Genomic DNA, 12,576 nt, shown 5'->3' on the forward strand with positions numbered 1-12,576 from the left:
GGTATAGGTCTTGTGACAAATTGTGAATACCACCCCTCTTGTGAGCGTGTCCAAGTGCTTGCATCATGGTTTTATAAATAATTTGGGATACACAAAACAGTTGAAACTGTTCGCCAACTACACGTTTTCTGACAAATAAAAATAGACAAAAAAAAAAATAAAGATATAAAAAAAATTGCTAAACTCAGACGAAAACCGACGCAAGCCATTGGACGTGCTTTTTTTTATCGGCAAAATTGAATTTTATTAAAAAGGAGGAAAAGAGGAAGGGAATCCAACAAAGAGTTGAACAATACACCACAAGGGCAGAGGCCGGAACACCCAAAAGTTTACAAAGGTCTAGAAAAGATGCAAGAAAGCCCAAGCCTAAACCCAAATAAGAACAATAAAAGCCCAAAACACCCAAATTCGGTCCAAACCATGGACCGGCCCACCCAAACCAACCCTCGAACCCTAATCAACTTCAACGTCCACCGCCGCACAAACCACAGGAGCCCAACCTCGCCATTAAGCCGAGCCGGCCTCTCCCATTGGATGTGTTAGTTGACAATAAACCTCGATATAAAATGGCCAAGGACAAGCGAAGAGCAAGAAATATAGGAAGTGAAAACCTTTACCTTTTCTTTCTCTACTAAATTAAATCTTATAACACAACTCCAAATTCATGTTTTCATCTCTTCCGCAGGATGAAACACTGGAAATGAATCTCTCTCCTCAAATACATTTATGTAACTTCAGACTCACAACCTTTCAATCTCTCCAACCACTAACATAGGAAAAGGGTAATAAACCAATGTGGGAAAAAGATGCTACACTGAGAATAGGATAAAAAAACAAGAACAGAAAATGTAGGGGGAAAAAAATAAATCAAAAGCATAAAATGGTACAAGGGAGTGAACGAATTAGCTCCACGGATCGTCCCATCCTTTGGGTCCGTCTCTTTTAACGAAGTCTATTATTGCGTGGACAGCTTCTTCGACTCTGTTAGACAGCGAATGGTTTCCATGTTGAATTTCGACTTTGTCTGCACCCCCCATTGCTCTGCACAATCTGCATCAGATGAAACTGGATGTAAGACATCATTATCGGTCCAATTAAAACTTCATCCAAAGACGCCAGAAAACTTGCAAGATTTTTTTGCTATGAATTGCAAATGTTGGTTGAGAAAGATTCTTGCACTTGCCTGTCGACTAACGCTTTCTTGTCAACGTAATCTGGCACATATTCATCAGCCATTGAAAAGATAACCTTCAAAAAGAACAAGGACCATATAAACCAAGAAGACACGACAGCATTCTTATGCAAATCAATCAAGAAATCATGCACATTGCTAAACTGGAGATGGTCCTTTACCTGTGACGTGGCTCATATTGAATGAAAGAAATTGGCAACTCCTTTGCACTAATTTAGTTTAAGTTGGACTTGGGAGACCGAGGGAAATCCCTTTGTTGACCATTTTTTGGATTTTATAGAGCTTATTACTACACATAGTGGTGTGAATCAAATTGAGAATCGAAATGGTCAATTTTTACCCAAAAAAAAAAACAAAATGGTCCTTTTCCGAATCGTGAATCGCTCCGGGTAACAAAAAAAATACTATAATTACATATATTATTGATCTGGGTAACAAAAAAATACTACTATAATTACAGTTTTAGACCTAAATCAATAAAAAGCTTCTTCTAAATGATGATTTCATAATTTGGAGTAATAGGTAAGCTGCTTCTATTGCAACTTCCATGAAATGAGGATTTGGGACTCCTACTTATGGTCTTTTTTTTGGGAAAAAAGAGTTAAAAGTATAAATCAAACCCTTAGAAGGTCTATAGGGTGGCTATATTTGATTTATCTGTCATTTTCCATCAACTCTCGTAATAAATCTCCCTTTCTTATTACCTATAATACTACATAAGGAGAAACATAGACAAAAGATGACATATAACAATACTAAAAATTAGTTTGATCCCTTTTCCAACAACAAAAAAGCCACTCACAAAAAAGGAGTCAAAAATGAGTTCAGGAAATTCAAGTGAATCGAATGATTCACCGATTTGATTTACCGATTTGCATAACCTTCCTTCCAGCCTTTTCCCTTACTTGATTTGACACATTGCAAATGTAGTACAAGTACTGTTATCGGATTGAAAAAAGAGTGGTGTGTTCTCTTGTGCCCCTAGGTTGCATTTCTAACACAAGCATCTGTCGACAGCAAAGAAAGCATGAAAAGATGTGCCTACCTGGCAAGGTGTGTTTGTCATGTGCCCAAGTCTCATTTTCAGCTGATCGTCACTAAGATCAGAACTAAACATGTCATCATCCCCATTGTACGCACAAAGGGAGTGATATCTGCAATACGTTGTTGTTTCAGTTAAGGAGCCAAGGCAAAAAGATAAAACACAATCTTAACTGCCAACAGTATAAATAGAAACAGGGAAGAAAACGGAAAGTTTTCTATTCTTTTTCAATTTCTGGGTGGAGAAAACTCATGATACCGGAAAAGAGAGAACAATTCCCAAGTCAGAAAACTGAAATACGGACAACGTATTCAGATTGCAAGTAAAGAACAAAATAAATCCTATAAACATAAGTGTTCGTGGAAGGCACATATATGGAACCACTGGTCCACTACAAGGGCTTCTCTCTCCAGGAGGTGGTCATCTCATTAAGCAGTCAACACCATAAGCCATTAGTCTTTTTCTCTTTCTTGTAAAACAGGATGTCACGACTTCTATTTATGATGTCAAAAAGTGACACGTCTTTAACCAGTTACAACTTTTTGTAACGAAGATTCCATGCGCTGAAACAAATACCTTCTCTAACTCTACAGGTTGTCCGTAAGTTTTTCATGTTCAGCTCCCCTGGACGAATCATCGAGAAGGACTTAACTCTCCAAGTAATCAACAGGTATAAATTGTGAAGCTTTGTATAATCAGTAAGATGGTTCTGATCTCCTTTGAACTCTTTTATTTTGAACTATTGGAATTACATTGCTTCAGAGTTCTGATTATTTCTACCTTGCCAAACCTAAAACCATAACTAGGACTGACAGAAGACAATACAAGGACAGTGCAAAGGGAGTTCAGCAAAAGTTCCTGATGCATGATACCTGGCTTGTGTTTTGTATTTATCTTTTGAGTGCGTTCGAATGTATTGTGTCACCAGCACAACATAATAACGGAGGCCAGGGTAAAACATATTGGTTGGTAGCAGGTTTTTACGAAATAGAACAAATCTAAGCTATCACTAGTCAAATTGCCAATGTACCATAAGATAGGATGGTAAAAAGATAAGAAAAAATAAAAGCAAGCAAACTTGTATCACCCTCACCTAGAGGCAGTGATTGGGGCATCGGGATTTGCTTCCCTTGGCATTAACTCTGACACCCGACCGTCACCTATCATTTCTGAAGCCAAGTCAATCATAGCAGCTGTTTCAGGAAGTGTTGCTCTATATTCCCGGTCACTAACAGGAGCCTAGACAATCCAATTACAATTAGGAAAAAACCTGTAAATTACAGCATAACATCCAGGCATAAAAACAGGAAGAGAAAAACTCCATCAGCTAAATAAGAAGGCTCGCACAGAAACTTTGTATTAGATTGAAAAAGAAGAGCCTATTCTAGCTTTCAAGACTACCTATTATCTCTCTATCTAATCATGGTATTCATGTGTCTGTATATTTCCTAGAAACTAGTTGAGTTTTGTGGGATTCTATTGAAAGATGTTTGTGTGTGTCCTATTTCTAGTGCACGAATTCGGGTTTACATGAGAGCCATGATTGTTCAAAGACACACTGGCTCCTCATTTAGTTGGTAACCACAATATCTCCCTTTCCCTCTTTAATTTAAAAATTCCAGGGTGCAAAGTTATCCATTTTTATACAGTATCAACTATCAACTTTGACTCTTCTTTCAATCAAGAGACTGAAAATGCATAGGCATCCGATGGTAACAGTCAGATAAACATATATACACCCACACCTAGAAAATATCTTATATATCGACTCCATACCCAACCATAAAATTCAATGACAGAAATTCGGTTTACGTACAGCTACCACAACGTGATGAACTTTTGAAAGAGAATAAAAATTCAAGGGCACATAGTGAAAGTGATGAAGCTGCAACCACCAACTTTTCCGCTTAAAAGAAGTATGCATATTATGTCAGAAGTTTTCACATGACGAAAGCACAATTAGTAACTGAATTCAGATAGCAAATTACCTGCAAGATAGCAGCACGCACTGCTCTGGAGCATGGAGCACTGGTCCGCGTGTAATATACAATATCCTGCAGACGTATATTCAAACAAGACTTAGCTAAATTTATTTCTCATGAAGTTTTGGTTATAAATCTCAAACTGAACTTTCGACTGTTAGAAACCCGTAAGTTCTTTGAAAAGAAAAGGAATGAAAACAACAGACACTCACCTGACAGCCAGTACTATGACCAAGCAGTACTACACCCTCGGAATCTTCCTTGTTGATTAAGTAGCTGATCAATTGGTCAAGCTCCATAGCATCCTGTAATAATGTAAATTTGAGTAGAGAACCTTTTTGTGCAGGAAATCAACAAACAGGAAACATGCAGATCAAGAATCCCATGGGTACCAGCATGACGCTAAGGATGCACTGATAAACAGAAGTGAACCAAGTTTTTTTTCTTTTGATGATGTAGGAACCACCCCATGGCAGGGCCATGTTGGACCGACCCATGCAATGTAAACCAAGGGGGAACTAGCGCAGCAACCCACCGCCACGGCCCCGCACTTAAACAAAAGTGAACAATGCTTGATCTTTATTATCTATCCTAACAGAAAGAGTCATGATAATCAAGACAGCATTCCATGAATGAAAAGAATCACAGGGTAACAGAAGTTTAACTACATGAAACAAGTCCCTCCCCAATTCGTTATTTGCCTGGAACAACCTGGTAACTTCAAATATCCAAGCAATTATTAAGTGATATCCAATCAGTAAGTTCTTAAAGAATAAGTAAGATGAGGATTTTCTCTCACCACTAAGCTTTTGTAAGGAATTCACCAAAGTAGCACTTTTGCAAGACAAAACTCAAACTTATTTCAAGTACATGAGACAAGAAATCTGAGATACTGCATAGTCTTAGAAGCTTAGAAGGATAAAAATAGAGCAGTCAGAAAGATGTCATGAAACAAGATATATAAAGAATGACACCACCAAATGAACGAATAATGACACCACCAAACGAACCAATAATAAAGGAACCCATAATGACACATGGTTTAAGAGATTAAAAAATTGGAAAGGGAAACAAGCAGTTACTTCTTTTAAGCTTGTGATGCCGTATCCAGTATACGAAGATGAGAGCAGAAACTGAACTAGAGACCATTTCTCTTTATCCAAAGCAATTGCCAGAGGTTCCAAGTATCTGCAAAGAAAATATATCTCCCTTAGGAAATGCAAAAATTGCATGTGAATGGGTTCTTTTCTACCGCTTGAGAAAGGATTATTGCCTAAGAGCAATGTGATGACACAAATTAGCTTTTCTGGAATCAATTTGCTAGTACTTACCAGCGATGAATCCACAGCCATAATCCATGTTTCGTACCATAAATGATGAAATTACATACAAAATAGACCAATTTGATAAGTTCAGCAAAATCCTTTCTTATGGGTTGGCACAAATCCAAGATTGACTTACGCTAACACAAGAGCTCAGTCCTTGACTCTAGATGGCCTGAAGGCTAGCCAGCACTACTTCGAAATGCTAAAACCAAATTTGTTGTATAGGTAAAATAGCCCAATATTACAATGTCATTGTAGATGAAAACTTAATTTTTAACCCCTATGTTGCGACATTACATATTATTTGTTAGGTTACCAATTGTCTCAAAAGCTTAAACTGTTAGGAAATGGCCCAACAATGTATATCAAGCTATCTAAGAATAGTCCTATATGAAGATCCATATTTTGTACCATAAAGCAGAATTTTCTAAAGACCATTGCTCTTGGTGCTCTCAGAGCATCTCCACTGGTTATTGCCATTTTTCCAACGCTAAAACCACTTTTAGCCTAGCTACAATATCAAAAATTCAAATATCGGCAAGGTAATAAAAAACCACTAAAGGGAGCTAAGAGACAACATGAAGTTAAAGCATTTTCATAGTTACAGGACGTACTCAGTGGCCAAAAATCCATCAGTTAATCCACCAATGAAAATGACTTGTTGCTTATAATCACCGGTTTTGAATGCAACCTGCCCAAAGAAAAAGAATGCCATAACCACCAAAGAAAAAGATGGTACAACAGACAACCTAAAAGATAAGTAATTGAGGACTACATAACCAAACAAAACCAAAGTGATTTTCAGTATAAAAAAAAAACATTTTTTTATTGATGTCACACATACACCTAGCAATTAAAAAGTGAATACATGAATTGCTCAAGTAAAAGCAACATCCTAAAGTTCTTCCCTTAGTACCAAACGTAGGATTTTCGATAAGTACCTGTTGAGGCCCAGTGTTTTAAAGTTGATACAATTTCGTCACAGGAAAATTATGCAACACCAATAACAACAATGGATTGTGTAAAATGCTGACTACAAAGGGCACAGCGCATGCAGAAAATAACATCCCACAACTGCAGAAGATGGAGGCAGTGGCCTTATCGAAAAGTACCAAAAGTTCAACGCTGTATCACTTATTTTCAAAAAAATAAAAATAAAAACTACTAGAGCTTCAATCTTTATGACAGGTGATGTGGTTTCTAAACATACCAATTACCAAAGGCTAAGGCTTCATTATGCAGATATGGTTAACGGATTGATTTGACCATCAGAACTAACCCAACTTGCAAAGCTGCAAAGCAACTTGGTAATAAATCATGTGTGCATGTTTGATGAAAATTTCCAATTTCCCTAAACCAACTGACAAAGAAAGTGCATGACTTGGAAATTTATCTTTGACGTTTGAATGATCCAAAACATAGCTATCTGAGTGAACAAGTAATTCAACCTTTTAAATGAACAAAGCCAACATTCCTAAGTCCAAAAACAAAACTGAAAAACAATTTTTTTGCAGAAGCACATAAGCTACTCAATCGCTTCTGTTTAGAAATCCATGAAAAAAAGGAGCAAGGCTGCAATTAACTTAAACATCTAAGATCATGAACCTTTTATTTGGAGAAAGATGTCACCAGGAAAACGAGAAATGCATGCCAAATGCCAATAGATGAAACTGCATATTATTTCCATTGGAAAACCCAATTAAGAAAAAGGAAAGAGCATGAAGTAGGCTATAGTAAGCTATGCTTACAAAGAACCCACAAGGCCCATAAGAAGAACAGAAGATGGGACTTATCAGTGTCTTCCCACGAACTTCTCCTCAATGGCCAAACGACATAGGCATTTTGAAGACAATCCTTGCACTAAATAAAGATATGGTTAACTTTACATACAGGAAGAACACCATGTTAGTGTTCCCCTTTTCAAAGCTATTAATGTTGCTTTCTGTGCCAAAATTAGACGTGAAATTCATTTGAGTTTTTTACTGACCTTCTCTCAGCTAAAATTTTCATTAACTGCTTCACTCTTTTATCCTATATCCCTTTTGATCTCCTTGCAACTGCTTCAGTTTTGATAATGAACAGTCAGAGGATTGGATATTGAGATTTTCATAGCGCATACATCAGGTATGCACACCTTCTTGTCTTCTCAGAACGGTGATCGAGACAGATCATTGCATTCCCACAAAGTCAAATTACGAACTTGCCACAGCTGGGAGTCAGCCTGGTGAATAAAATCTCGATAAACTAGCCCTAGCTCAGAAAGGAGGGATAACTTGGATTTGTCAACTCAATGCCCAGTTACAACCTAGCTAAACGAAATAGGAACAAAAAGTTAAAACTAGAACACCCTCATCACTATTCAGGCGTATGCCTAGCTACCTCTATTTCTACATGGTTCATCTCATTCTCTTTCCTTTCAAGTCACTGACTTTACATTACCCCATCGGAGTTCCTTGTTTTCGATGACTCAGGGTGTCTAGGCCAACTTAAGTTCACTGAGATGAATCTCAAGGACAAATCCCACCGTTGACTAGCAGGTGAGCCCATTAAAATCGGGGCTATAGACTGGCCCTACAAAATTGATCCTAGCACCTAGCTAGCACCTAGCGGGCTTCGTACCTAAGACCTAGGAGAGAGTAAACCCTTAAACCTCAGGTCTCGACCTCGATGCCAACCTTAGCATGTGGCCTATAGTGTTCCTCATTTTGTAGGCATAGATGTAGAGAATTTTCCTCCAAAATCACCTTTTACACTAAGGCTCCATTTGTTTCGATGTAAAATATTTTTTCAGAAAACAAATTTCAAACTTTTATTTTCTGGTGTTTGGTTGGCACTTGAAAAATACTTTCAGAAAAAAGGACAAAATAGTGCAGAGAGACATGGGGGCTTAAAACGGTGAAGAAATTTGAAAATATTGGAATTGAACGTGGGTCAATACTGACGATCGAGGAAATTGAGCAATGAGAATTGCAGTAGAAGGCAGCGGGTTCATTTCGGAAAATAACTTACGGAAGATTTGAGAGTAAGTCATTTTCATCCAAGTAATGAAAAATATTTTACATGTAAAATGTTTTCTGTATTTTTTACACAACTAAATACCAAAAAATAGATGAAATATTTTACGCCCAAACAAACGAACGGAGCCTGAAATGAAGTGCATCCATGTAGTCCTAACACAATTTTCGATAGTCTATTCCAATCCCCCTTCACATTTTTTAACATATAAAGCACCTATATATAACTACGATCATGTCGCAAGCAGAACACTAATGAAGTCTCCATTTTTTTTTATAACCAACTTGTCCGAGTAGACTTACATGCACCTCAACTACTCCCCTCCTGGAACAGTCACACCGTCCAGTAGCGGGGCCAATTAAAGCCGGGACAAAGCCTCGTATGCAACACATTTCAAAAATCTATTTTTTTCAAATAAGAACAGATCCCCAACCAACTCAATCGAATCCAAATCGACGAGAATTCGACGCCTCCATAAAACAACACAACGATTCCTTTCGTACCTGAATAGGTTTGGGACCGTACTTGAACATGACTCCTCGGAACTGCTTCTTGCGATTGACCGGGCCACCGACGTCGGCGGCGGAGGAGTTGTTGGACATCTTGGCGCTGCCGGAGCGGTCGCCGCGGCCGCGAACAATGCCGGAAAACCAGGAGTTCGCGGAAGCTGAGGATGAGGTGGATGAGAGATAAGGGGAAGTTGTTGCTGCAGCTGAGAGATCCATATCGGAGAGGTGTTATTCTACATCGTTCATATCGACGATTCGAGCGGATTTGTAATCATACAACAGAGAGAGAGAGAGAGAGAGAGAGAGAGAGCGGGGGGGTGGGGTTTTGTGATGAATGTTTGAATTGTAGTACTAGGTGGCAGGTGCTGTGCACAGCGAAGGAGATCCTTCTCGGGTCTGTTAAAAAGACAAAGAAAAACTAAAATAAAGGGTAAATTATACTTTGCCCCCTTAAACTATCACCCGGCCACACTTTGCCCCCTCCAACTACTCAATCGAACACTTAACCCCCTTTAACTATTATTTCGCTGCCACCCTAACCCTTCCGTTTGTTGTCTGTTAGGGTTTTTGGATGGAAAAATTTTCCAGGCCATTATTTTTGAAACCCAAGGACAAAATTACCCTCTCCTTCTCTTTCTAGCATACACAACCATCTCAAAGATGAAATTTTCCAGATTTTACATAAACCCATCTCTCTCTTTCTCTCTCTCTCTCCATTGACCAGTTCATTTTCTTCTTCCCTTAGCGGAATACAATTCCAATCCATACCATTTTTTTTTTTATAAAATTCGATTTTTGGTTAAAAAATTAAGTGTTCCAAATTTCAATCCGTTTGAACAGGTGAAAAAATTTTAGTTTTCTGATCATTTTATCCTAAATGATCATAATTAAATTTTGACTATAGGGTTGATTAGCCCTAAGAGATATTTGATTCTACGATTTTCTTAGGATTAATCAACGAAAGCCCTATAGTCAAAATTTAATTATGACTATTTAGGATAAAATGATCAGAAAACTAAAATCTTTCCAACTACTCAATCGAAGAAAAGTTGCATCTTGTGCCTACTCGGCCACACTTTGCCCCCTCCAACAGTTAAGCGTTCGAAGAAAAGTTGAATTTTTTTATAAACGCCCAAATTAGTTTCTTGAGCCCCATGGCTGCTTTAGGGAACCCATATACATTGAACGCCTCACAACGACTTTGTGTTTGATTCTGCGTTTGTACATCTGTGTCTATAATATTGTTCAACAATTTCTGTAATTTTATTAAACACTTTATATTATTTACTTCACATTTAGTCATCCAAAAGAAAAAAGAAAAAAAAGACTGATTACATAAGCGGTTATATGCCACCAATCCAGGAGAGGAGGTTAAATGAGTTTTTTACTGATATATATTCTAGTGGTATATACTATATGCTCCTAATTTTGAGAATTGCTTACCAATCCATGAGATCCAATGTCAAAAGAAATGTGCAGTGCCTAGTCGTGTAATCTTTCAAAATTCCTTGCATTCTTGCTCTCAATTTTTGCATTTGCATGCGCTTGTGCTCTGAATTCTTGCTCTTGCAAATTTTAGTAGGTTGGGATGTATAATTTTAATTAACGATGTTTTCACGCTCGCGCACGCGATTTATGTGACTCAAGTATAGTGCGAGGAATAAACAATAGGGTGGAGTGAAAATTTGAAGAAAATATTCGAAGTATATAAATAATACTTAGTTTTTAGTTAAAATATGAATGGCACATGTCAAGAAATCAAATCCAGGCAGAGGAGAGTTAAAAAAGAAAATTCAAAAACTAAACCAAACAAAGCATTGAACTGCCAAATAAAACCTAGGGTAGCCCCGTTTCACCAAGGATAAATATACTTATTTTTTGAATTAAATGTGATGTATTGTGAAAGAATGTTCTGTCTTGTAAAGAGAAAAATAAGTACGTAAGAAAATGAGAACTGTTTCGTTCGTCGATATATCAAATAAGATCACCCCAAGCGTAGGATATAAGCATCAAATTGAAGCATAATAATCCGAAAGACCGGGATCGTATCCAAGGGAAAAATTAATACGGCTTGGTTGGATTTTTAAATGTAAGCAAGGTTTTTGGTTTTTAGGCAGCCAATTTTGTTTTATGTTTGCGGTGGAAAGTAAAAAATGCTAAATTAAAAGCGAATAAACTAGGATAAAAAGCAGGTTAGGTCTCGGAATAAATTAACACCCACGGCTCAAGTTAAATCACATTTTCACCCAATTACGCGGTTCAAGATACTCACTCAAGTCATGAGGTGCTAATCACCCAATGACCTAACCTTGGAAAACTACTCACACATATGTATGAAGATAAGAGCAAGCAAAAATCTACTTAGCATAATTGAAATAACAACATTAGAAGAAAATTAGATTAAATAATAGATCGAAGTAACTGCTACAACTTTAATGAAGACTACAATAGCAAAAACTAATTAACTAAAGCAGAAAATTAAATTTAAAAAAAGCTGGAAAATGAAGAACAACGAAGAATAATTCAAAAAACAAATCTAGGCTAGATCTAAATTATGCAATACGAAAAGTTGTTTGTACAAGTGACATCACGAGCTTTTTTACTCCAAGGTACGCGCAAGGAATATTCTCAAGAGACGCTCTGAAAATCCTCTCATAAGGCTCTTGGTACCGATGGCAATGGCCTTACGCTGCTGAGATAAGGTTCTCGGTACCGATTGAATAGAATTTGGTCTACCGATGCCGAGAAGATAAAGGTTGTCGCAGTAAGAAGCTTGGTACCGATGGCAACTCTTACTTCCTATCGATGCCAAGGTGATTATATGCCAGCACTTGGTCTTTTTTCTGCCTTGGCCATGCCTTGTCTTGGTGAGCTGTCAGGTCGCCTACGGGTCTTGAATGCCTTTGGTACACATTGAGTTTTAAACTCCTTTATTTGGTGATTTTCCAACAAAACAGATCTAGCATACTCTACGAGCAAAAGTAATTAAAAACAGCTAATTAGATGATTAACTTAAATTAATCTAGAGATTTAGCGCACCCTACATTGCATTATCGAGTGTTTATCAAGAACCTTAGTGGAACGGGGTGATATATCACTGATACCTTTATAAGTTCTAGGTTTCCACCCTGGTAATTAATGTTTGTAACACAAATTGTGTATAATATTTTTTAGCAAAATTATTTGATTTTTTCATTACGGGATGAGGTTGTTGGACTATTATCTTCTTTCGTTATAAATGAGCAGTTAGTTAGATATCTAGTCAAGTTTGTTGGGCCCCTGGACTATTTATTTGGAAGAAGTTTGAGTACTTTGAATATCTTTGAGCATAGACTTCAGAATCTTCCTTACCTACTATTTTTAGATTGGAGTGTAAATTGCAATTGGCTTTGGATTGTTTTGTAGTACTTTTGTTCAATCTTTCCAATGAACACCCCCAAAATCAGCATATCACCCTCACATGATTCTCATGAGATGCAATAAATTATTCATATGAAAAATTAAAGTTGAT

General features: G+C 37.4%; 1 protein-coding gene across 1 annotated transcript; it reads right to left on the minus strand.

The window, feature by feature from the left end:
• Positions 1-597: 597 nt before the first annotated feature.
• LOC131321664 (UPF0613 protein PB24D3.06c) lies at positions 598-9,452 on the minus strand. The gene is made up of 9 exons (XM_058352549.1): positions 9,060-9,452; positions 6,156-6,232; positions 5,299-5,404; positions 4,429-4,521; positions 4,223-4,288; positions 3,328-3,473; positions 2,238-2,346; positions 1,184-1,248; positions 598-1,050 (listed from the first exon to the last, which is right to left on the minus strand). Exons 1-9 carry the CDS (start codon positions 9,279-9,281, stop codon positions 903-905), a joined length of 1,032 nt encoding a protein of 343 aa, XP_058208532.1. The 5' UTR covers positions 9,282-9,452; the 3' UTR covers positions 598-902.
• Positions 9,453-12,576: the final 3,124 nt, after the last annotated feature.

The sequence above is a fragment of the Rhododendron vialii genome, chromosome 4a (assembly GCF_030253575.1).
Source record: "Rhododendron vialii isolate Sample 1 chromosome 4a, ASM3025357v1".
NCBI lineage: Eukaryota > Viridiplantae > Streptophyta > Magnoliopsida > Ericales > Ericaceae > Rhododendron > Rhododendron vialii.

Excerpts from the sequence above, each read along its gene's own strand:
- LOC131321664 (XM_058352549.1), bottom strand. The coding sequence starts at position 9,281 with ATGGATCTCTCAGCTGCAGCAACAACTTCCCCTTATCTCTCATCCACC. Across the intron at positions 6,233-9,059 it reads ACGGTCCCAAACCTATTCAG|GTTGCATTCAAAACCGGTGA; the intron begins GTACGAAAGGAA and ends TTCTTTGGGCAG. Across the intron at positions 2,347-3,327 it reads GCCCCAATCACTGCCTCTAG|ATATCACTCCCTTTGTGCGT; the intron begins GTGAGGGTGATA and ends AACGTATTGCAG.